At 41.2% G+C, this 25,914-nt stretch overlaps 1 protein-coding gene across 4 annotated transcripts in view; it reads right to left on the reverse strand.

The window, feature by feature from the left end:
* Window positions 1-25,914, reverse strand: part of DENND2B (DENN domain containing 2B) — a 187,763-nt gene that overhangs the window by 40,415 nt on the left and 121,434 nt on the right. For all 4 annotated transcript variants that reach the window (XM_077321740.1, XM_077321742.1, XM_077321741.1 and 1 more), the window contains 7 exons: window positions 23,318-23,466; window positions 20,238-20,453; window positions 14,276-14,372; window positions 13,082-13,126; window positions 7,764-7,948; window positions 4,597-4,706; window positions 3,742-3,811 (listed from right to left, as the gene is read on the reverse strand). In XM_077321740.1, coding sequence (XP_077177855.1) covers window positions 3,742-3,811; window positions 4,597-4,706; window positions 7,764-7,948; window positions 13,082-13,126; window positions 14,276-14,372; window positions 20,238-20,453; window positions 23,318-23,466 — 872 coding nt within the window. The remainder of the gene's footprint in view (window positions 1-3,741; window positions 3,812-4,596; window positions 4,707-7,763; window positions 7,949-13,081; window positions 13,127-14,275; window positions 14,373-20,237; window positions 20,454-23,317; window positions 23,467-25,914) is intronic.

The following is a 25,914-nucleotide window of genomic DNA, read 5'->3' on the forward strand; positions in this document are numbered from 1 at the left end:
TGGGGAGAGGGGCCCCACCAAAGGGCTTTTGGAGCTGGCTGCAGGCTGGGAACAGGGGATAGTTTGCATCACCCCCCCCCCCTCTGTCCACCAAGCAGCTGATCCCCAGAGAGACTTTCTCCAGCAGGATTAGTTGTCTGGCAGCTGATTTGGCTTAATTAGTTCAAGTTTCCCAAATTGACCAAACTCAAATTGATTTACCAAATTAGTGATTAAGATTCGAGTTTTTCCTGAATCAGGAAAACTCAAATCCAAAAAGTACAGAATTTTCTCCTGGTGCACATCCCTAAGTCTATGAACATCCCTTTCAAGGTGGAGGGATACTGGTTATTTATGCCTTTAAAAATATTTTCATCCTGCTAATTCAGTTTTTAAAACTTCCAAGGTGGCTTTTCCCTTGTATAGTGATGCTTTGAATCTTCCAGCATGCTTTATCTGCTGGAAAGATATAACATGAGGTGCATGAGCTACTTATTGCCTCTTCTGATGCAACAGTTATCCCTATTGCATTTTATTTTATTAACTTAATTTTATATTTGTTAAATTTATTGAATTTATTGAATTTTATATTGTATAAATCTCCCTGAGATGGTATTATTGAGAGGGGCAGTATATAAATCTCCAAATAAATAATATAAATAAATCCTATAAACCAGGGTGCCTGGTAGGAGGACAAAGGAGTTCTGTGAGGCTCAAAACACTTGGAAATCTCTCTGGTTTTGACTCCTCTTTTTTGCTCTTTCAGGTCTAAACTTGTTGTTCTGAATTCTTTTATATAATTTTGTATGGCATAATGTTAGGGTGTCAGTCTAGGAACTGACCAAATTCCAATCCCCGCTCTGCCGTGGATGACTTTGGGTCAGTCACATACTTTCAGCCTAACCTAACTCACAGGATTGGTGTGAGGGTAAAATGGATGAGAGGAGAACAATGAAAGTCATGTTGCGTCCCCATGGGAAAGAAAGGTGAAATAAAGTGAATAAATAAATACATTTGAGAACTCAAAGTTGTAACAGAGCCAGAGCTTCAGTCACATATGAGAAGATTTGAATGTAATTCAAATGTACTCTTTGGAGTACAGAAAAACATCCATAACTCAACATGGACTTTATCAAGAAGACATTAATGCCAATCATTGGTGTGTATTATAATAGAATCCTGACTAGACCTGAAGGTAACTGAACATGTCATAATAAGAATTGTTGCACGTATTAATACTTGTAGAAACCTGACAGCTGCACTTGTCTAACTTCATTGTTTTGAACACAAAGCAATCATGGTTGTCAAACCAAAAATAGACTAGAAGCCAGGCGATCCTTTCCCACACCACCACTGTTAATTTACAGTATAACTTTTAAATATATACTATGCACTCCAAGGTACTAGTTACAAATGGTTATAATCAGGTAAAATGGAGACAGGTAAACTGAAAAGTTTCTCAAACTATTTTCCATATAGATGTTGTCAACAGCCATGTCTGAATTCATATTCCTCTTATTTAATCAGGAGGCATTAGCTCAGCAGTTGTTATCCCTCCCAGGCCAATATGGTTTTACAGAGTGCAGCGTTATTTGTGTTGGCACATGCCAAAAACACCCCACTACTTGCCCCATCATTTATGAGTTACAAAAGCATAGGAAATTTCACCATGCGTGCACTGTCCATCATCCAATGGGGCAGCCAATCAGCAACAGTTAATTGATATGCACGATCAGTTTCTCAGGCATGAATCACCCCAGCAGCAGCAGCAGTAGTAAGCTTATTATGGAATTACATCAGAGCAATTCACTCCAGTACATATGCAAGAGGCAGCTGCATGGGGGAAAACTTCCTAGTTATTTCGGCCCAGTGATACAAGAGTACAACAGTCGACTATGTTGGACTAGGATCTTGGAAATCCAGGATCAAAATCCCACTCTGCCATGAAGCTTTCTTGGTGATCTTAGGCTAGTCATTCTCTTCCAGCCTGGCAAAGGAATCAGGGGCTCCAGACCATAAATTTTGATCAGGGTCCACATGATTATGGGCTCACATGCTGCATAACCAAATTGGTAATCCTTCCTTATTGCATATGGATTTTTTCATTTTTCCTTATGGTTCAGGGGATGAATTCCACTGACATCCTGGGTTTGGCCCAGAAGTGAACTTCCAGACAAAGGGTGGGGGGAGAGTGATTTTCACTGGCAATGCAAAGATTCCAGCCTTGGACTGATTCCCATAACTTGCTTCAATGACAAAGGCTAAGTAAGACAAAATACAAGAATCACAGTTCAGTTGCAATCTTCCAAAGATACATTAAGAACATTAAAAAGGGGGCCTAGATAAAAAACAGTTGAAACAGTGCAGTAGTCCTTTAGCACTGCAGTTCTCAAACCACTAATTGGAAGCTATTAATGAGATGTTTGTGGATATTAAACATCTTGTTGTTGGATCCTTCAAGTGCTATCTATTGACAAGTAATACCTAAGGTAGACAAGTAGGAAGTAAATCTATATGTTTAAACACAGATCTGACCCAATCACATTGAAAAGGAGTGGATGGAAGATCCAATTAGAACACAAATGCAAGGCATACAATATAAGCCAGGGGTAGTAAACTGCGGCCCTCCAGATGTCCATGGACTACAATTCCCATGAGCGCCTGCCAGCACAGGGGGCCGCAGTTTGACTACCCCTGGTATTACCCCTCCACCATCTCTAGTTTTGCCAGGAGCTATGTGTCCTCTCCAGGCATTTTTCCCTTGGTTGAGATCCAATAAACCAAGTAACCTCAACTGAGGAAAAAACTGTTTTTGAAAAGGGAGAAGGCAGCTGGCACGAAGACAGTTGAGTACTAATACATTTGTTAAATCTGGATCTCATCCTCCCTCTCTCTCCTTCTCCCTCTTTCTCAATGAGAGAAAGTGGGATTTCCTCTGAACCCAGAAGTAATGTAACTTTTAGGCAACATTCTAGAAATCTCTAAAATCTCTATTCTAGAAATCCGACACATTCACACTTTCTCTCACCTCATTAGTGAGCAACTGAGCCAGCCAGCCAACCAGTCAGCCAGACACTACATGAACCACCAGCCAGGGCATGCCTGGCATCTCAGCTGATAGCCTAGCATTGTTCAGTGGATATTGATAGCTCCTAGTCCAAAATTTTGAGTAGGATCTCCATTAGGAGAACATAGCCGATGCCAGTAACTCTGTACCATTCTGACAGCAGAGGCTTTTTAATGCTCTGCTTCTGTTTGACTTCTGGCACACTCTTGTTTCTGTAACAGTAGAAAAGAGATATCTGAAGAATTGAGCTCATGAAAGTTCATAAACGGCCACAAATTATGTCAGTCTTTAAGGTGCTACTGGACTTCTGCTCTTTTCTGCTGCTGTAGACAGACTAACATGCTACCCACTTTGCTGCCTGATAGTATCCAAGTGAAGGTTGTGCATCTGAAGGTTGCACAAACGAAGCAGAAAATGAGGTAAGAACAGACTAAACATTTGAGCAGTGGGAGAATAATAAAAAGAAAAACTAAATGTTCCTGCAACAGCCAGCGAAAAACATGTATAAAATTAAACTCTCAGGAATGCTCAGCTCCCACTGAATGTCAAAACTGATTTGTTTTTGATTTGTCAAGATTTTCTTTAATTGACTCTTCCATGGAGAAAACACACAGGCTCACAAGTTTGAACAGCACTTGTCTTACTTTATTAGCATCCTGGAATTTTGTGCTTTGAAAAAAAATGAGCATACTTACTAGTAATCTTCGGCAATACCCAAACCGTCTGCTACCATCTTCTCCAGTCAGCATGAAAGAAAAGGTCTCACTGTAACAAAGATTATTTCAGATTTGACTGCAGGCCTTACAAGCAGGTGTAAGATTGCTTTCCTTTCAGTTCATCAAGAAGTATGACATGTCTGGAGAGATCTTCCAGACAGACAACATTTGTGGTTTTATCCCACAATCCTGGTGTGGCTTTGACACTAACCAAAGGATTTGTACTCATTCTATGCATGTGCAAATGATTACTCAATATGAGAAGCTGTGGCAAAGCAGGCCTTGTACATCCTCACTGGAAATTGATTCATTTCTTCCCACCCCTTTGCCTTCCAAATGTGAAACAAAGAACTCCACTCATACTGCTCACTAGAAAATGGTCCAAGTAGTCACAGTGGCAGCCAAACTAAACATTAAGATCTACTGCATAATATGTCCTTCCAAGGACTGTATCACTTCAGGAAGCTTCAGGAGCATCAGTAGCACACTAAATGCGCAACTGACCAGTGGGTCCTGAGAATGGGATCTCCTGTGTTTGTATTCCGGTGCTTCAGAGAAGATGCAACAGCCAGCTTGATGGAGGAGGTCCTGTTGAAGAAGGGAACCCTTCACTTCTGAGTTATTTCCCTGGCCTAAATAATTCAAAAGAAGCTGCTACTAGTTCCAAAAGGGGGAAAAACAGACAGGTACAGCAGTGGTAAAAATGACAAGAAACTAAGAGTTCTGATTAAAGATTTCAGGCATATTTGCTTAGGGCCAAACCTTATGGCTATGTTGCAATACTTGTAGAAACCTGGCAGCTGTACTTTTGTGGTTGCTTGCAGGATGTTTTACCTGTTGTAGTCTGACACTGGGTTCCAGTCCTTAGCATCTGGAAAACAAAACTGGGGGATGGCCTTGAGCCGTTCTTCTGCTTCACGGACTTGTTTTGTGGGCCTCTCGAGCTGCAATTGAAGAGATCAATGTGAGCAGACTCAAGGGCCAAAATACATGACATATGCCAAGTCACAGGTGCCAAGTCACAAGTAACAACCCAATACACATTCACACATACATCAGAGGAACAGGTCTTGCTTGCTTGGCACTGGGAAGGGTAAGAAGGAACTTCCCGTTTCCCTCTCACCCCACTTTTGCCAACACATAAACAGACCAATAAAACAAAAAGGAGGAAGCCCCCCCCCCGAAATGTTTGCAGGAAGGCAAACCTATATACTTAAAAATTACAGTAAGTAAATGCACAAGGCCACAGTGGTTCCAAAAAGAGTAGGTACAAAATACAAAACATAAAAGGTGGCATATTTAAATTAACCATATGCCTGACAATGCTATGTCTATAGAGTGTGTAGCTGAGTATTATGTATTATGTATATCAGTTCGACAAGCATAGGATGACAAGTTTTCAGATCGAAACTAAGCACGATACCAGTTGTTGGGTGTGATCTGTCAATCAGTTCTCGATCCACTTAACAGTAATAGGATCCATGCTGCATGTTACTAGCTTGTCAATAAGAATATAATGAGGAACCTTATCAAAAGCCTTACTGAAATCAAGGTAAATTATGTCCACACTATTCCCCTGATCTAGCAAAGTAGTAACTTTCTGAAAAAAAGAGATAAGGTTCCTCTGACGTGACTTGATCTTGAGAAAGCCATGCTCACTCTCAGTAATTACAGCCATCTGCTCTAGCTGCTCAAGGACCAACTGTTTGATGGCTTATTCTAAAATTTTGCCAGCTACAGATATCAAGCTGACAGGTGGGTTGTTACCCAGATCCTTCTTTTCCCCCTTCTTGAAGATAGGGACAACATTTGCCTGCGTCCAATCTTCTGGCACTTCAACTATTCTCCATGAATTGTCAGAAATAATGGACAGAGTCTCAGAAATTGTAGCTGCAAGTTCTTTTAGTACCCTTGGGTGCAATTAATTTGGCTCAGAAGATTTTGTTTTGTTTAAAGAAACTAGGTGTTCATGAACTACATCATGGATCCTAGGCCACAACTCCCATCCCTCATCACCTGAAATGATTTTGCCACATTGAGCATGATTCCCCTCACAAGAGAAGACAGAGGAAAAGTAGGAACTGAGCAGTTCACCCCTCTCTTCATAACCTGTTACAAAGCTGTTTATTGAGCCACTCTGGTTTCTTTAGGTTCCTCCCAGTTTTCCTTCTCAAAGGAATTATCTGCAATTGTGCCTTCAGTGTTTCACTTTTGAGAAACTCCCAACCTTCTTGGACTTCCATCTCCTTCAGTTTTTTCTGACCACTGGATTCTACCCGAAATAACTTTAAGTTGGTTAACATCCATTCTCCTGAAGTTCAGGCTCTCTTTCCCACAATCTTCAAGTCCAAAATCACATGGTCACTACTACCAAGTGCATCCACAACTTTTACTTCATCAACCAATTATTTCCTATTGGTGAGAATCAAGTCTAAAAGAAGAGGACCTCCCCTGGTTAACTTTTGCCAGTTCCTCCCTCCTGCTGCAGACTTTCAACATCTCCCTCTGGCTGCTCTTGGGAATTCCTTATCTCACACAAGGAGAAAACCTGGGATGATTAGTGCCTCCAGTGGGAGGGGGTGATGAGAAACCTGTGCTCTAATGAAGGACCAGGAACATAGCTTGAGGATGCTGCTACATGCACTAGGAAAGCCAGCATGGTTTGGTAGTGAGAGTGTTTGACTAGGTTCTGGAGGACCCTGGTTCAAATCCTCACTCATCTATGGAAGCTTGCACCAGTCCTGCACTCTCAGTGTAACTTATCTCATAAGACAACAGTGAGTATAAAATGCAGGGGAGAGAAGGAGAATGATGTAAATCACTTTTGATTCCCATTGGCAAGAAAGGTATAAATGAAGTAAATAAATAAATAACCTGTTTTTGGTTGAAGGCTCAGATCTCCTTCAGAGCCCATAGTACTTTTATCAGCTTCAGCTATGGCTATTCCATGTAAACCATGAGCTGACCATAGTGACCAATACTTCCATCACTTTCAGTTGGATTACTGTAATGAACTTTAAACCGGGCTGGCTTTGAAAAAGGTCCAGAAACCTCCCTTGGTCCAAGATGCATCAACCAGGCTATTATTAGGTTTACTAACTGCCTGTTTGCTTTCAGGAACAAGTCAGATTGCAGGTTCTTATTGTGAAGGCCCTAAATGTCTTCTTTTGTCATGTTCAGCCTACCCATTAAGATCCTACTTCTAAATCCTGGCTTTTTATAGCCTATTTTCTGAGGTGGGATGGGTGACTGACAAATATAGAGTTTTTTCAGGGGTGGCACCTCACCTTTGGAATGTCCTCCTCCTTGAGGACTGCCTGGCACCCACTGGCCACACCAAAGCATTTTTCTTTGCCCAGGCTTTTCACTAAAGAGTCTAATCTTATTTATGGTCTGCTGCTTGGCTGAAGACTGTTTGATGAATATCAGGCTGCTTAATGTTGGTTTTATGGCTTGTTTAATATTGCTACTGTTGTTATCATTTTACTGTAATTTATTTCTACTTTGTGAACTGAAGAGACTACAAATAAATTACTAAATAAATAAACATTAGCAAAGAGGATAAATTCAACAAAAAACCTGCCACTTTCAATGACAACCCCATGATCAGCATCCATCCTGGCTGCCTCATTGCTTTTTCTTTATTCATGATCTTTAAAATGAATTCTTCTTGTCCTTGAGCAAAATCTATTCATATGAAAATATACAGATATGTAACTGTTGCATTAGTTGTTTCCCACAGAAGATTTCCCAAATCCAGCTGTCTTTCAAAAACAGTTCATGACCTATCCAAAGTGGAAGGGGTTGTGTAGAGACAGGTACTCAGATTGGAGCATCAGGAAGAAAATATGGCACAATGTCAATTTCCTCTGTCCCTGGCCTTTGCAAAGAGATTTTTTTTTAATTATCCATGTGGTGAGCACCTGTACTAGGATTCATAACCACAGCCACAGAAAACAAATCTAATGACAATTACAAAGTAATAATTACCAGCTAATTACCTTTGGAAATTGATATGATACTTCAGGGAGATATGTATTTTTTGAGGGTTTCTTCTTGAGGGAAACTACTACAAAATACTCAAACAATTCACGTTCCTGCCACTCAATCAGCTCCAGCTCCAAGGTCCGGTAACTAGGAGCTCTTTTCAGCATTGACTGGATATGCATAAGGCGCTGGGTGTGAGCTAGTGTTACAGAACAAACAAAAAGCACCAGTTAGTCATGACCTCACAGAGGTCTCACACTTCTGGGATCATAACCCTTATTTTAATGTCCACACATTTTTAATTCCTATATAAATGAGCCTGTTTTCAAGTACAGAACTGACAAAGTTATTTAAGAAAATTAAAGAATATAATTTACCTCAATTATTAAAAGTTCCCAATCAACTGCACAATCCCAGGAACAACTAACCCTGTATTACAATCCACATATATATTTATTAATAAGCAGATATAAACAAAATAGGCCCCCAATAGACATAAATCAGTTCTAAACTGCCAAACATGCTTTGACTACAGTGATGGAAATCTGAAATGATAGAACAATTTACATTTCCTAACTTTATAACATCCCCTGTTTCCTTGCAATCTCATCAGAGCAAATGAAGATGCAGACCTATTAACTCAGAATCAGGACACAGCTGTATGGCACTTCTTGAGAATAACTATACACAAAGTAAATTCTACCACATTGTGTGTGTTTGTGTGTGTGTGTGTGTGAGAAAGAGAGAGAGAGAGAGAGAGAGAGCCTCTGACATCTTAGACTGTGTGAACCTCTGAAATTTTATAGACTCCTGAAGGAGGTAAATTTGCAATGAGAGGGGGCAAATCAAATAATTTTTCTTCCACAGCAATTCTTTGTGTGACCCTAGCTAATAATGCCAGTAGTCTTCTGCAGAACTAGTAGCAACATGTTGCAGTTTTATCCATCAGTTTCTGTTGCATGTCCAATTTCAAATACCACAGCAAACTGTATCAACCTAAAGCCAAAACATTTACTGGAATAAAAAAGAATCTGGCACGGTTCAGGAAGCAAATCTATAAAAACAGGTATCCTGGCCAGACAAAAAGAGCTAGGTGGATGAGACTGCTAGAAAGCAATGGCAACAATGATAACTGGAAAGAAGAGAAACTGTGCCTAATAATCTCAGATTAGAGGGGGGGGTATTTTATGTTAGAATTGGAATTTTTAAAATGTCAACCAATATAAAAAAACATTACTTCAGCCTTAAACTTTCAACATATCCATAGTCGAAGGAGAATTTTCAAAGTATGCCAGTTCCCTGAATGTGCTATGACCCAGGAGACCTCTGTCTTAATCTTGGCCTACCCATTGGATTTTGGTGAGTCAGGACTGGGAAACCTGGGCCTCACTTGCCAAAAACCAAACGAGGCAGTTGGACCCTTATGCAAGATACTACCTCAAGGACTCTTGCCGGTCAGTAATATCAGCATACCTTAATAATAGCAATTTTAAAAATGCTCTAACCTGACAGGCTCAAGGTACCACACTAATTTAAAACAATCCAATATACATTTTAATAAATTATTAATTAAACAAATTGAGTATTAAAGCAATTTAAAAGACTTTGCTTCTTTTTTTACTGTATACCTTTACAGAGGGGGGTTACCCAGTGTTGAGGGGTTTAGTGATGGATTTTCAGGTAGGAAGGCCAGTATTTTAAATGTTATTGACTTGGATTACTAATGTGGAGTTGAAACTAGAGATTTATCTGTGTATGGACTGTGGATCTTCCCTACTTTCTCCAGGACCAATCAGAGGGCTGGCACACTGCCAAGTGATGCTGCAAGCTCGGAAGGCTGCCTACCTTCTCTGCTGAGGCCATGCAGGCACTGCCAATCCCTCTGCTGCTATTTTATTTATTATTTTATTTATTTATTATATTTATATACCGCCCTCCCCGGGGGCTCAGGGTGGTTACATAATAACGTAAGAACAATACATGGAACAGTCTATAAAAGATTTGAATAACTGTGCAATAATAACTGATAATTGTAAACATATAACAGTATAGTAGTATAACCAATAACCAATACAACAGTGCAACAATACAAACAGGTCCAGAGTATATAGGTGGTGTTCTGAGGGGAGGGCGGGGGGGGGGGAGCAGGGGCCCTTTGGTCGCTGTTGGTTATGTCTGGTCTCAACCAAATGCCTGGCGGAAGAGCTCCTCCTTGCAGGCCCTGCGGAACTGTTTAAGCTCCGTCAGGGCCCTGATCTCCTCTGGGAGCTCGTTCTACCAGGTGGGGACCAGAACAGAGAAGGCTCTGGCCCTGGTCAAGACCAGGCGAACTTCTTTAGGGCCAGGGATCCTTAGCTGGTTGGTAGCAGTGGAGCGCAGAGCTCTTTGGGGGGGCATAGGCAGGGAGGCGATCCTTCAGGTACTCTGGGCCCTGACCACGTATGGCCTTGAAGGTAATTACCAGAACCTTTAGTCTGATCCGGAATTCAACTGCTAACCATTGCAGTTGATGGAGAATGGGCCGGATGTGGGACCTCCACGGTGTTGCAGTGAGGATCCTGGCCGCTGCATTTTCAACCAGCTGTAGTTTCCGGGTCAAGACTAAGGGCAGGCCTGCGTAGAGCGAGTTACAAAAGTCCAGTCTAGAGGTGACTTTTGCATGGATCACTGTGGCTAGGTGTTCTGGGGCCAGGTAGGGCGTTAGTAGCTTGGCTTGGCGGAGGTGGTAGAATGCCAGCCACGCTACCTTTGTGATCTGGGCTTCCAGTGTGAGGGAAGTGTCCAGAATCACACCTAGGTTCCTGGTGGACTGAGCCGTAGAGAGCTGCACACCGTCCAGGGCAGGCAGACGCGCTTCCTCGCATGGGCCCTTCCTACCCAGCCACAGGACCTCCATCTTTGAAGGATTGAGCTTCAGACGACTCTGCTTGAGCCATCCCGTCACTGCTTCTAGGCAGCTGGCTAATGCTTCTGGGGGAGAGTCAGGGTGGCCATCCATCAGGAGGAGGAGCTGGGTGTCATCTACATATTGATGGCAACCCAGCCCAAACTTCCGTACCAGTTGTGCAAGAGGGTGCATTAAGATGTTGAATAAGATAGGAGAGAGGACCGCTCCCTGTGGGAGTCCACAAGTAAGTTGTCGGCGGTCTGATGTTCTCTCTCCTATTGCTACCCTCTGTCCACAATCCCGGAGGAAAAAGATCAGCCATTGAAGGCCTGTCCCTTGTATTCCGGCATCGATGAGGTGTCAAGCTAGTAGCTCATGATCGACTGTGTCAAATGCTGCTGAGAGGTCTAGTAATATCAGCAGTGCCGACCCGCCTCGGTCCAACTGGCGATGAAGGTCATCCATCAGGGCAACTAGCACTGTCTCTACCCCATGACCAAGCTGGAAACCTGACTGGGATGGGTCTAGGACCGAAGCTTCTTCCAGGTATTCCATCAGATGGTTTGCGACTGCCCTTCCCCAGAAACGCTAAATGCGAGACGGGTTGATAATGGTGCAGTGTCGAGATTTTATCTGCAAAGTGACTCACAAATGCCTCACAGCTGATATCCAATTGGCTACTGTTTTGTTGCCCTTCAACCAGGGCAGTGAGGGATTGAACTACCTTAAATAATTGAGCTGGGCGTGAGTCTGCAGATGCGATGGTAGCTGAGTAATAATTGCGTTTTACTGACTTCACCGCCATCTCATAGGCCTTCATCTGCATTCTATAAGATGTTCTCGAGGCTTCGTCACGAGTCTTCCTCCAAACTCGCTCTAGCTGTCTCAGTTCCCATTTCTTGTCCTGAAGCTCCTCGGTATACCAGGGGGCCCACTTGAGATGGGGCCGGAGAGGGCGTTTGGGAGCTATCTCATCAATGGCAGTCAGCAGTCTGTCATGCCAGTCATTGACCAGGCCATTGAGAGAAGTGCCAGTCTATCAGAGTCTGGGAAGCCTGCCTGATTCCTCCACCCACCCCCCTCAATGCTACCAGGTCCTCAGCCACCCGCTGCCTCTACATCCCACCCCTTCATGCCTGCTGGGGCCCAGTCGCTGCCCCCACCAAACTCCTCCATGCCCTCCTGCCTCCCACATGGGATCTGAGCCTTCGGGGAGGTATATAAATCTAAATAAATAAATAAATAAATAAAATAAATACATAAAATCTCTCCCTTCTAGGTTACCTGCATGCTCCACCCCAGCCCCGATGCAATCCCAGCCATCTTTATCAATGGCGCGGCTGCCAGGACCCAATGTTCTGCTCTGACCCAATGCCTCTGCTCTGACCCAATGCTCATATGACCCTCCAGTCCTCTGCTACACAGTCCTCATACTCACTGCCATATATCCCATTGCCCTCCATGCCCACTAGATACCCACCTCTATGTGAGGCCAGGGGCAACTCCTGCATACCCCAGGGAATGCTCCCACTTTCCAGGCCCATGTGCTCATGGCTGCCGCACAGGCCAATGGAGGTGCCCGTGTACCCTCCCGCTCCCCCACAGGGCCAATGCCACCTTGACCCTCCACACTGCCTGCCCGCCCGCTTCTCTGTGGGGCCAGGAGCAGTGCTGGAACAGTGGTGGCCATGCTATGGCCTCCCAACCTTGCAGTCTTGCTGCCACCACACAGAGGGGGAGGCTGCTGCCTGCTCCAACCTGCCTCCAGCCCTCCCCCAACCAGCAGGCACTGGGGGGCCTCCCAGCCGACCATCCCCAACATCCGCAGGGAAGGAAGGGAGCCAACACAGCCTTGCCCACTTTAAAGTGGCCTATGTGCTGCAAGCTGCCCCTCCAAGCCTCCCCCACCATGAATAGACTGGGGGGGGGGTGCTGGCTTCTACCCACCTGTCTCCCCTTCCCCAGAACATGACGAAAGCCATAGTGACATGGGAATCAGCTGCCAGGGATACCACTACTGCTGGCACGGGGGGGGGGGCTTCCTTTTTCTACCCTATTTTTAAATTGTGTTTAATCCCTAGTTCAAAAATAAAATGAACATTTCTTTCATGTATTTTAATAGGGGAGCCCCCTTAAAAGTTGGTGTTGGGCCCTGAGAAAGGATGTTTGGGCCCATAATAAGCCCAAAACAATTAGGCTGGAGACAGTGATATCTAAAAAAGGTGAAAATTGTTTCAGAGAAGCTTCCCACATGTTTTTCCTTTGCCCTAATTTTGCCTTTGTTCAAACAAGTTTTGCAGCTTTCTGAAGTAATACAAAGAACTACAAATGCCACGTACCAAAGGAGAGAGACAACAAAAATGTACAATTCTCTAGGGGGAAAAATCAGGTCTCTGGTCTGACTTTGCAGGAATTTAGAGCTAAAAGAGATGCTAAACTTCTTACCTTTAAACCTGTCATCTGAATCGCTCTCACTCTCACTGTTCTCATCTGCAAAAGAGGTACAGATTCTGCTATTAAAACACCCTCCTAACATTCTTACTATTTTATTATTTTAGTTTTCAAAGCTGCTTCCATTTTCCCTCAGCAATTGACTAGACAGGATACATGGTCAAGGGGTTTCTAGGGGGGAAATAGTTTGTTCTTAAGAAAGTGCCTGATATATGAAATTTGACAAACTCACAAGAAATATATTTTGAGCTATGTTCCATGATACCTTATACAGCACTTGGAACTTTGCCATCCAAACCTTTTCATCATCGAAAGGAGCTGCATGGCATCAGAGAAGTCAAGGGGAACAGAGTCCCTCTAAAACCTTAACGAAGATTAATTTGATAAGAAATGCCAGACCTGGGCAGAACAAACCCAAATGCCTTGGGCTCCCAAGAAATTCATGTGAGATCTTTCTATGCAACTCTTAGCCAGTTGCACACCTTTGCTATGGCAAAACTAGAAGCATCATCTGCTCATGAATGACCAGCAGCAAGGCTTGGAACAATTCCCTAGTGTTGGTTCAGCAAAGTTATCAAAGAGCAGCACCATGAGTTTAACATTGGTTACAGGCATATATACTAGCACACACATGCTTTCCACATGCATGCAAAGATGCACACATTGGCAGATTATAGCAGCCATTCAAAAACATTTCTTTCAAAATGTACATGCAAGATCCAGTTTTATTAGTTGATCTTAGTTTCATGCTTTTGTGCTAGCAATATATTATCAGAAAAATGAATGAAGGATGTGGACTTCACTATGGATACATCTGTGCACTTCAGTTCCGAAGAAGTTCAAGGATAAATGTCGGGATACAAGGAAAGCTGCTTCACGTCTTCTGTGGCAATTACAGGGGCAACTCCAGTGTGGTCTTAGTGTCTTCTGCAGTAAGCATGGAAAGTATGAAGGGGTGGATGAGCATTCTTAAACAGGGACACAAGCTAGGGAGCCCCAACTGACTGCCATTCTCTGGTGCAGCATACCTACTGAGTGTTGACCAACATGCATCTGCCCTCGTTCCTTTAAGTGGCAGGTTTTGGGGAAACTGGTGGAATAAAACCAGTTAAAAAACTGCTGTAACTCCTTTAACAACAGATGGATGTTCAACATTTTCTCCCGAGACAAAAAGTTTTCAAGGTATACCTCGCAATGATGCCGTCTCAATATTGGACATAGAAAGCTTCTTCAATCTTTTTTTCCCCCTTTTTGCACTAAAGATTGAATTGATCCTTTGTACAAGCTGTAAAAGAAAAGGACAATCATGATCTCAAAATGCATCTGGCGGAAATATAGTCTTCATAAATGCTTATGTTATTAGCTCACTGCTTTTCTAATCACAACCATCAGGAATAATTTCATATTTTTAGAATATTTCCCCTCCCACTGGTTTTACAGTACAGGTGCTCTCAAAGATACATTCATGGTGTTTAAAAGTATAAAAACTGAAACACAGTAGAAATTGGGCAGTAACTAACTCAAGACTGTTTCCAGAGCAAACCAGTTGTCATGATCCAATTTTTTTCATTTTTCAAATCATCAACTTAAGCCAGAGAATTAGTCCACAAGACATGGTCACATTCATGTTATCATATTTGGCACCAGCATAAAAACTGTCTCAGCCAGTCTGACTAAAAGTCTATATAGTTTTATAGTTGGTTAGTGTACCAACCACAGCCCTTTCTTGAGAGACATGATGTGGCCACAGTTATCCATGTTTTGATTGCATCTCATTTAGATTGTGGTCTTCAATTTGTACAAACCATGGCAGAGACATTGTTGGCTGGAGTAACAGGGAACATGTCTTTCCAATTATTTAAGATCTACATCGGTTGCTGATTCACTTCTGTACACAATGCCAAATATTATTACTTTACAAGTTCTAGATGGCTTTAGATCAGGGTATTGAAAGAACCATCTCTTCGCACCTGAACCTCCCTGCCAGCCAACATGGTTCCTAAAGGTCCTGCTCTCTGTCTTCCCGTATTTTGAGATGAGGTGGGTAGATGGTAGACACAAGGGGTTCAATCATATCACTCTATTCAGACTGTTTATAATCAACACCTCATTACATGATGTCATGACAGTATCTGAAATGGTTGCAAACATGGGTGAAAACAGTTCACCCGATAAACTGATAAACACCTGATAAACACCAACAAGAGGCCCGCAGAATTTGACTTGCCTTGTAAAGTATGGAAGATGGCACATAGAATACAAACAGGCTTTGGTGGTTGTGTAGAACTGTAGTTTAACTAGGACAAAACACCAGGTCCCAAATGTGATTGTAGTGCAGCCTGCCAAACTTTTTTCCATCTCTCACAGGAATGTGAACATACCATTTTCCTGGGAGATGTGACAGAGATCTTGGTACTCTCCCAATTGAGTGGACCGAAAATTTAGATATTAGAATTTAGGGGACTATCCAATCTGTCTGCATAACGGTTTCACAAAACCGAAGTTATTATTAATACCCCTCTGTTTTATTACTCATATGCCCCAGAGTTGTTGTGGAGATCACTAGGGGATCTCTCTGGGCTGTGTCCATGTGCCATATTGCTTGTGAAAAAAACTTCAAAACAGAATTCTGAAATATCCTTTGGTTTATATCCGTTACAACTAAAACAAGTCACCTTAGAGTTTCACAATTTCTATCATATTTCTGTGGGCTTGTAAAGCAGATTTTGGACATACATTCATGCTTTTCTCTAAAAACATGTGGGCTAGAATTGTGCTTAATACTTTAACTTCCCAACTGAAGTGTCAAGCAAGACCATTAAACACTGCTGAGGATGGATCTTCCATGAGTGCCATTTTTTGAAAGGGTTGGCATTTATGGGGATGAGACAGTTTTGACAGAGAAAGTAAGCTGGGAAAACCTCATAACTCCTGGACCTATACATTTTCACATCCTTTAGGGAACATAATGTATCCTTCTGAAGTCAGTGGCAGCTTATTATGGGCTACAGTGTTCTGGTAGAATCTGGAATCAAGATACTGGAACTAGATTGGCCAGGACCTAGTATGAACTTAAGAAGGGAGGACTGAAGAGGAGCTGTTCTCCCTTTGTTCATCTCTCTGTATGTGTTCCCATGTCACATCCAGAGAGTGTCACTGACCATGCACCATTTGCTTTGAAGGTGGGCAGAGGGAAAGGGAGATAATGCCATGTAAATGTAGTTATAAAGTTAGGTTAGAAATCTTTCTCAGTTTATATTTTCTTTCACAGCACTTGTACCCTAATGGCTATAACCTGTGTGTATTCTAGAGATAACTTTGTACATTTAAGAGATAAAGAAATTGGCATGATCCCTATTTGCAAATCTTGCCATGGCCCATGTTATTAAGCAGCTCCATTTGTTGGTTTTCCTGGCATAAAACTGGTAATAGGGGTGAATTTTAGGGGGTAGCAGAGCCAGTTTGTCGTAGTAATTAGGACTGCAGACTTCTAATCTGGTGAGCCTCCCCCACATGCAACCGGCTGGGTGACCTTGGGCTCACCACAGCACTGATAAAGATGTTCTGACCAAGCAGTGATATCAGGGCTCTCTCAGCCTCACCCACCTCACAGGGTGTCTGTTGTAGGGAGAGGAATGGGAAGGCGACTGTAAGCCGCTTTGACACTCCTTCAGGTAGAGAAAAGCGTCATATAATAACCAACTCTTCTTCTTCCAAATGGAAAGTCATTCCCCCTGAAAAGTGGGAAGCAGTTGGGTTTCTTCTGAACAAAATTAATCCCTCATCCCTTCTTCTGAACATGTTTGTTCCTCTTACCTGTTTGCTTGCACAAGCCAGATGAGAGTGTAACCTGACAGATGCTGGGGTGAGAAATGTTAGAGGAACAACACATTCAGTGTAGTTCTGTGATATTTTATAGGGTTCGGCTGTTTTGTGTGTGTGTGTGTTTTGTTTTATAGAATCACGATTGCCAAAGTTGAGATTTGAAAGAGAGACTGGCACAGAGAAAGAGAGGTTTATTTAATCTTTCCTCCCTTTGGCTGTTTACCTGCCCACAAATCATTTTCACCAAGCTACAGGAATAAGCAGCTTTAAAGGGGGATTAAATAGATTCATGGAAGATAACTCTATTGCTAGCTATGGTGACTGATGGGAACCTCCACATTCAAAGGCACTAAGCCTCTGAAACCCAGAATCAGAAGGCAACATCAAGGGAAGATCTTGGCCTCTATGGTGTTGGCTATTGTGCGAGAAAGGATGAGGGACTATTGGTCTGATCCAGCAGGACTCTTCTTATGTTTTTTTGTCCCCAACATAGACTCTTAAATTTACTTTAATAAAACAGGAAAGAGCATGTAAACTGTACAGGAAAAATTCTACATTTTCATGTTCTAAATAAATATAGTGGTTGTTAATTCTGACCTGGTGTTTTAATAAGATAAATATAAATAATATAAAATAAAATATCCTTTCTTAAAACTTTTTACTGAACCACAAAAGCTTAAATTTAAATCATTTTTGTTTCAAATCTGCAGCTACCTGAACTGCACAGCCTGTGAATAAACAACAGGACCTATATTAGATCCATGGTAATTTCCCTTGGGAACTATCATTACAAACAAAACAAAGGAGAGAGAAAATAACCTAAGATATACGTATTATAAATAGTAACAAGTAAGTTATTCTACATCATAATTCAGCTAGTTAACTGTCAGACAAGGGTATCGTTTACACAGCTTTAGGAAAAACATATGATTGAACAATTAAATAAGATGTCAGAGAAATTGTCCCATTTGGCAGTTTGCCTAAAATAGCCTGCCCACAGGTATGGCAGGAAAGCATGAGAAGCTCACATGCTTTCTTCGCCTTTGTTACCAGCAACCCATGGATGTTTCATGCAATCTTTACCTTTTTTCTTCTTCAGATGGAAAGAAGACAATCAGAGACATCACAAGTTATACCACAGTGATAATAAGAGCTCATAAGGATTGGTACTTTCACATTATACCTACAGATGACCCATAAAAGCCGAGTGTGCTAAACAGTTCTATATTAGTTCTTTAATCATTTACTTCAAAAAATGTGTAATGTAACACAGAATGTGTCCCTAGAAAGGTTGGAACCTCTGCCATACGGATATGTGTGCATGCATGTGTGTGGCTGTTCCTTATAGAGACAGCAAGAACATCTTCCCATGGACCATGTGGACACGGCTGGGCGCAAGATGATGAGGATGCTATGGATCAGAAGTGATAAAGGAGTATATCCATTCCACATAATAGTTTTATTTATGTATTTGTTTATGCACATTATTTATAATCGGCCTTTCTCACAGGAACTCATACGGATTACATAGTGAGTCAATACAATCGGCAATATGGGACCCTGAATAAACAATGCATTAGGATTGTAATGTATTCATCAACTCTTAAGTGTGATCTGCTTGACAAAACGATGCACTTCCACAAGGAGCCAAATGTACCTTTTGAAAAACATGTACACACGCCAGGGAGCCAGCACTTGTCACAACATTGTGCCTAACATACACATTTTTAAAAGCAAGCGTTTGTTTTTAGCAGCAGCCAGGTTAAGCACTATTTCTCACTAGAACAGATTCTTTTCACATTGACACTCAGAAATTTGGAAAGTGGTATTTATGGAAACCACATACAGCCGACAAAAGTAAGACAGTTTTCTGGAATTATGATGGCCTTTTATGAGCAAATATTGAGAAATTTCTGGTGAAATCAGACCACACCAATAGGACACGTTGTTGACTTACTAGAGTGACTCAGAATACTGCACATCACCTTTTATCTATGTTTAAAATCCTCAGATACCATACCCACTGAAAATAAGAAAAGTAGAAAAAAGAGATAGGAAAAAGAAAGTTTATTGCTTGATCATATTTGTTTTTTGAAGCTTACTGAATTTATGCTATGAGATGTTGAATGAATGTTTTGCTTTCTGTTTGTTATTAACAAAAATTCTCTTGGTTTCTATTTGGTTTATTGTGAAGCGTGACAGAGGAAGGACCACATTTTAAAAAAATGAACACTTTTGTCTTCCATGCAAAGTGGGTCTTTGAAGCAAAGCCCATGGTTATATAACAGTAGGATTGACCAGTACCAAAAAGGCAAACATTGTGAGAGTTAACTTAATTTTATTCATTTATTTTATGATTTATATACTCCCCCTTTCAGTTACCCATTTCAGGGCGATTTACATAGTATAAAACTCCATAAAACAACAATAACAGAGTCTAGAAAACTCTGTTGTTTTCTACAGCAGTGGTCTCCAACCTTTTTATCACCAGGGACCACTCAACGCTTGACAATTTTACTGAGGCCCGGTGGGGGGGGGTAGTTTACTCCTCTACTCTCAACCACTGCCCTAACGCTCTCTGATCGCTATGGTAATGTTTAAACATCACTTCAAAATAAAATACAGACACGCCACAATAATGAACATAAGGAACATTTTATTTTCATGGAAATTTTAACTCATGACAATGACAAATCAATGGGAACCCTGAGCTTGTTTCTCTGCAATGAGATAGTCCCATCTGGGAGTGATGGGAGACAATGACACCCGAAGTGTGTTGTAAAGGGCCGGGGGGGATGAAGAAAAGGGCAGGGGGGGGCACAGGTTGGGGATCACTATTCTACAGTACAGACAAGTACAGGTCTGCCAGTACAGACAAGATAAACTAAGCCTATTTCAAGCCAGGACTTCTTTGCAACATACTAGCATAGTACAGCTCCTGCACTTCCTGCATCTTTATTAGCCCAGTCCCTCAAAATGCTGAGTTCAACAGCTGCAACACAACAATAAAATAAATTATTAGTATTATCTATACATATGTGAGTTGCAATAAAATTTAGGGTTGCTTGATAGACATTTTAAACACAGGAGCTGAAGTGATCTTTGACTTGTGGTAGGAACAATCTGGCAAGATTTCTATTGCTTTCTGAATATGAATATGAATGTTCTGTTTCAAAGGGCACTGAAAACAGGAAACAGAATGCCCATTAATTTACCTTAGATTCTACTCAGTTAAATCGAGGTCATTTTCCTTACCCACCACAGAAGTACAACAAACTCTTCCAGACTGATCTGTAATCAGGCAGACCACGGCAGAAACTATTACCTTAGGGACCCTCCTGGCCCTGCGTGTGGACAGAAGTTCACTTGTCGTACTCAGGCTGTCTTCATTCAAGCTGGAGGGAGAGGAGGGCATGCTGAGCTGGGCGAGCAGCAACATGTCATCATGGCTATGTCTCTTGGGCAGGCGGGGCAGGCGATGGCTTTTCCTTTCTGACCAGTTTCCAATTCTTAGAGATTGGCTGCTGGGCTTTGAAGGTAGCTGAGGTAAAGGAAGGAAGAAGACAGAGTAAACAGCTCCAGATGTGGAGCTGTACCAGCAAAAGCAAACTATATCAAGGCCCGAGGAAACCTGAGTAAACAGCCTCGAGTAACAGCCTCAGATGATGACAAGGAGAGTTTGTCAGACAGAATTGTCTTTCCATCGGTTACTGCAGTCTGACTCTTCATAGCTCAGACCGTTGGTCTCTCTAGCCTTACTTCAGCGGATAGACTCAAACAGATGCCTCATCCAATCCTGTTAACTCAGGTCTTTTAACTGGAGATCTGTGGATCAGACACAGGACTTCATACTTATAAAACATGTTATCTGCCCCTTAATTATGGTCCCTTATATTTGACTCCTTCAGAATAATACTTCATCCCTTACATTTTAGCTATATGCTATGGCAACACAGAGTCTTTTTGCGGAACATCTGTGGTCCTGTGATTGTCACTGTGGGCAGTGGTGGTTTTTACAAGTTCCTCCTGCCCTTCTCTTTCCCTAAGGTGAAGAGTCCTCACCCCCATTCCTGGAAAACTGAGAGAGCTCTGTTTTTGGATGATAAGGATGGCCATGAGAGGACCCCCTTCTGTACGTATAAGGACTCAAGGGCTACCTTGAGATCGTTTATGGGGTCCTCAGAGGTTTTCAGACCTGAGTCTAATGCTGCTGTAAGGGAATTCTGAGTGGAACTATGTTCCAATGGCAGCTGTTACTAGTATCTCACGGTCTCCTATAACTTTTATCTTTTTATGAGGAATATTGTATTAAATGTCTTGGGGAACTATACATTTAATTTGCCTTATATGTGATTTTCGAAAAGGAATGAGTGAGTGATACAGTACTGTTTACAACTGCCAGGTCTCCCAAACAGCAATACTTGACCCTTGCTGCTGCTTGGTAGGTCAGTGGAAGAGAAATACTGCAAAAATCATAGTTGCATTGGCAATGTAACAATATTTCCAGGACAAACTTGGAAGTGATCTCACACTGCTCTAGGAGTCAGTCGAAGTTCTATGGTAAGCTCTATGGTAAAATATAGCCCCTCCCCAATGTCCTCACCCACTCCTGTCTCCTGCTGACAGTCAGGCCCTACATAGTATCCTCGTGTGAAAAGCAACCTGTCAAGTTTGCAAAGAGGGAAACACTATCTTTCCCCCACATACTAAAGTAGCATTTTGAGTATTCAGAAAATACAATAGTCTCTCAATAATTAATTGGGAAAGCTAAAAGGACTATTTACTCCATAACACAAATACATACTTGTGTATTTAAGATTTTGAAATTACGGTCTGTTCCAAGTGCCCCTACTATTTGAAGACAGGCAAGCAGTCAGTAGGAACCAGGACTTGTAAGCAGTCAATTCCTTACTTAAGGAAGCCAGGCTGACTAGCTTGAAGAAAGAAAACCAAAATGTGCTATTTAGGAAAGCACTTACAAATCGCTAATAGTTATGATTTTCAGGTGTGCTGATTGGTCTTTCTTACTCCTTTTGTTTATACTATGTTTTAAAATAATTGTATTGATTCATTTCACTTTCATTATACATTATATATGTTATATTTTAATACTCTGCAAACTACTAACATCACTCACTTACTAGCTAGTAGGTGTGTCAAGACTTTTAGATAAAATGCCTTTGGTACAAAAAAAAAGACTATGCAAAAAGGCTGTATGACTAAAGCCTTATGTCTTAATGTTAAATTAAAATATTGCTTTTTGTGAACATTTGCTTCATCCACTTGCAATTATTGCTTGCCTCAAACTTCCCAAAGCTGGCAAGAACTCAGCTGGCACACACTAAAACAGAATATCCTGAATCTAAAATAACTTGAGTTCCTAACAGACATCTAAACAATTGGTGTGCAGGGATATACTCTGAACAAAACATAAATAATCCTTTAAGAAAATACAAAGAAGCACAATTCACAAATGAATACTAATTCAATGCAAAACTGATGTTCCTCATATTTCAGGAATTTTCAGTGACAATAATATGTTAAAAATAGTTCATACCTATACATCCCTTTTCCCAGTACAATAGTGGTGGAAAATGCCATCAAGTCTTTAAGGCAACAGCTATACAGATACAGTTTGACATTGCCTCCCTCCACACAGCAACTCTCGATTTCCTTCATTGTCTCCTATACAAATACTAACCAGGGTTGTCTTTGCTTAGCTTCCAAGATGGAACAAGTTCAGGCTAGCCTGGGCTATCCAGGTCAGGGCAGATTCAAATGACAGCCCTTCTCATTGTAATGAAATTTGCTCAAAACAGTTACACCAAAATCAGCAGGATACTTCTAGATAAACATGTTTAAATAGAAGACTTACATAGAAGTAGCTGGACAATTCTTAAAAAGCAACTAGCTAAGGAAAATCTTCCTATATCATATAATTTTCTCAGCTAATAACCTATTATATGTTTAAGTTCTGACATTATTTTCAGCACCAGCATTAAAGTAAATATCTGAGTACCCTGCATAACATTTAATGAAAAAAGTATACTAAAACTTGCAAGATGGTCTACCCTCTACTAAAGAATGGTAACTGATTCAATAAGTTATCAGCAAACAGTTCTCAAGAATGCTGATATATTAAATGCAATAATGTCACTACAATTTAGGGAACAATAGACATTTATATAGAAAATAACACAAAACAGCATGTGAACTGTGGCTGTTTAATGCACATATTTTTAAAGAATTTACCTTCTTTCCACATCACCTTTCTCAATTACTTTCAGTTACTTTTATAGATGTGTTCCTATGCCTGATATGTTTATGGGAGTAAATAAATGAAAGGTTTTGCTTTTTAGTATATACTCTGAACAGAACCTTGCACATGAAGACAAGCTTTGTTACCTGTGGAGGTGCTGTGTACTTCCTGTCCTGTGGAGTCCACATCCTGTGCAAAGAATCTAGGGAACTCTCAGACAACTGCTGGGATTTTCGGCCAGCATGACGGCCTTTTAGCTCCACATCCTCGTACGGATTTTCCTTGGGTGAATCTCCTTTGCAATTTTTATGAAGAAAAGAAAAAAAGATAGGAATGTTTAAAAAAATCATGTGAACCAAGTGAAATGCTTGTAGAAAAACTCCTTCGTTTCCAGTGTGACTCATCCTTCTTCTAACTGCAGCTGGAAATACTCGGAGTAAATTTTGGCTATGAAAGACAGAGCTTCTTTTTTAATATAGAAGTTTCACGAGACTGTCTCTACAGTTCTGTATTCAGTGCTTGCAAAAAAAAAACACTCTCAACAAAAATTCAACTACTTTAAGGAGAACCAGACAACTTGCTGAATCAGTCTCTCCCACAGTAAAAGGAATGGCACTGACTTGCTCTCACAAGAATATAGCCCACTTGCTGTATCTTTTACTGTTATCTCAGCTCTGCCAGCCTAATGCCCAGGAGGTAAAGGATGAAATGCATGTTATGCAAAAGAAAAAAATCAACAGTATCTTCATTATGAGGATGAGGAAAGACTGCCATTTACCTGCCTTGGTCCCTTTAAGCCACATTCTTCTTGCTTTCTCTCTTTAATTTCAACAAATATTTGGGACTTAGAGAGGAAAAGTTACTCCTGTTTATCTTTTAAAAATCTTAGAGGGCTATTATCCATACATAGACATAAAATGAGATCACTCACAGTTCATAATATTTGAGAAGTTTGAAAGACAATTTTAAATAGAAAATGCAAGAGGACAGGCATGCTTATAAGTGTATGAAGGTATCTTTTCACCACAATTAAAATAAGAATATAGAACAGAAAGCAGTGTGCATTGCACCAGAAATTCAACTGGCTATCTTGGCAGTCCAGATTATTCAAGGCCTGCTTCCTGTGCCGCTCTGCTCTCTCTCCTCCTCACACGGTCTGCTCTCTGTCCCCAACCTGCAAATGTGCCAACAGCAGCCAGCTTTTTTTCAGATACCCACCCAGCCTGTGAATGCCCTTTCCCTTGAGGCTCATCTGTCACCTACCTCAGACTCTCTTAGGCATCAGGCCAAAACATTTTAAGGAGGAGGTTGATACTTATTATTGTTTTTACAATCTGCTTCTAGTCTTTTATTCTGAGCAATAAGTTTTTGCAACACACATCTGATTGTACAGACATGAGAAAGATGTGATGAAAACACACCATGTAATTAGGCCCTAAGAATCCACGGAGGAGGGACAGAATCAGTTTTAACAACCCCTTCATTCATTGTATAACTTTTTTAAAATTATAAAACCTTTAAATTTATTTTATAATTATAAACTTTTCAAAAACACTTAAGCTGTAGGCAATGCTTTAAAGAGTACTGCACGTATAACCAATCTTTTAGAGCTGTTTTCATTTTCATTGCATGGGCTAGACAGCTGCTGCAGCTAGAAAATGTTTCCTCTGGCAGTCCTTCAGATCATTATCTGAGAAGCATGGAATGCAGTTGTATAGACTGTACTGTAGCACTGTAACTTGCAGCCACAGGAGACGAGACACCTCCCAGCTTAAACAGAGTGTGAGTTAGGGACTTATCTGCCTATTCAGCAAAAATGTTTGAATGCAAATGCTGTGTTTGCAGAGTGTTGCTCTAAAGCTACAGTAACACCCTGAAAAGTTAGTACAAAATAAAAATAATCGCAGCTATGGACTGCAGTTGCAAGATCAGCTGGGGAAAAAAGAAAAATCAAAAGTGTAACAGGTGCAAAGAATCCAAAAGCAACAGCAGTCTCATAACTTTTATTGGTATATACCAAAATGTTGAAAGTCAAAGAGAAAGGTTTTAAGTTTCCTCCTGAACTCCTCTTCAAGCTTAATGTATAGGATGAGCAAGAAATGGTGGCACAGGGAGGGGGGGGTGACTAGGGGCATAATGGAAAAACCTTACATGCTATAGTTTGTAGTTTTGGAATGGTTTCCCCATAATAGTAAGTTTAGAATAGCGAAGAAGTTTATTACAAAATTAGATATATTTATACAGAATACAAAATCTTAAAAGATGATGCAGTAAAAGTGCTACACTCAATATGCCAGCAAATTTGGAAAACTCAACAATGGCCACAGGATTGGAAAAGGTCAGTTTACATTCCAATCCCAAAGGGCAACGCCAAAGAATGTTCAAACTACCGCACCATTGCACTCATTTCTCATGCTAGCAAAGTTATGCTCAAAAACCTACAAGCTAGGCTCCAGCAATATGTGAACCGAGAACTTCCGGAAGTATAGGCAGGATTTCGAAGAGGCAGAGGAACTAGAGATCAAATTGCCAACATACGCTGGATCATGGAGAAAGCTAGGGAGTTCCAGAAGAACGTCTACTTCTGCTTCATTGACTATGCTAAAGCCTTTGATTGTGTGGAGTACAACAAATTGTGGCAAGTTCTTAAAGAGATGGGAATACCAGAGCATCTTATCTGTCTCTTGAGAAACCTATATACTGGTCAAGAAGCAACAGTGAGAACCGGGCATGGAATTACAAA

The sequence above is a fragment of the Paroedura picta genome, chromosome 2 (genome assembly GCF_049243985.1).
Source record: "Paroedura picta isolate Pp20150507F chromosome 2, Ppicta_v3.0, whole genome shotgun sequence".
In the NCBI taxonomy this organism is placed as follows: Eukaryota; Metazoa; Chordata; class Lepidosauria; order Squamata; family Gekkonidae; genus Paroedura; species Paroedura picta.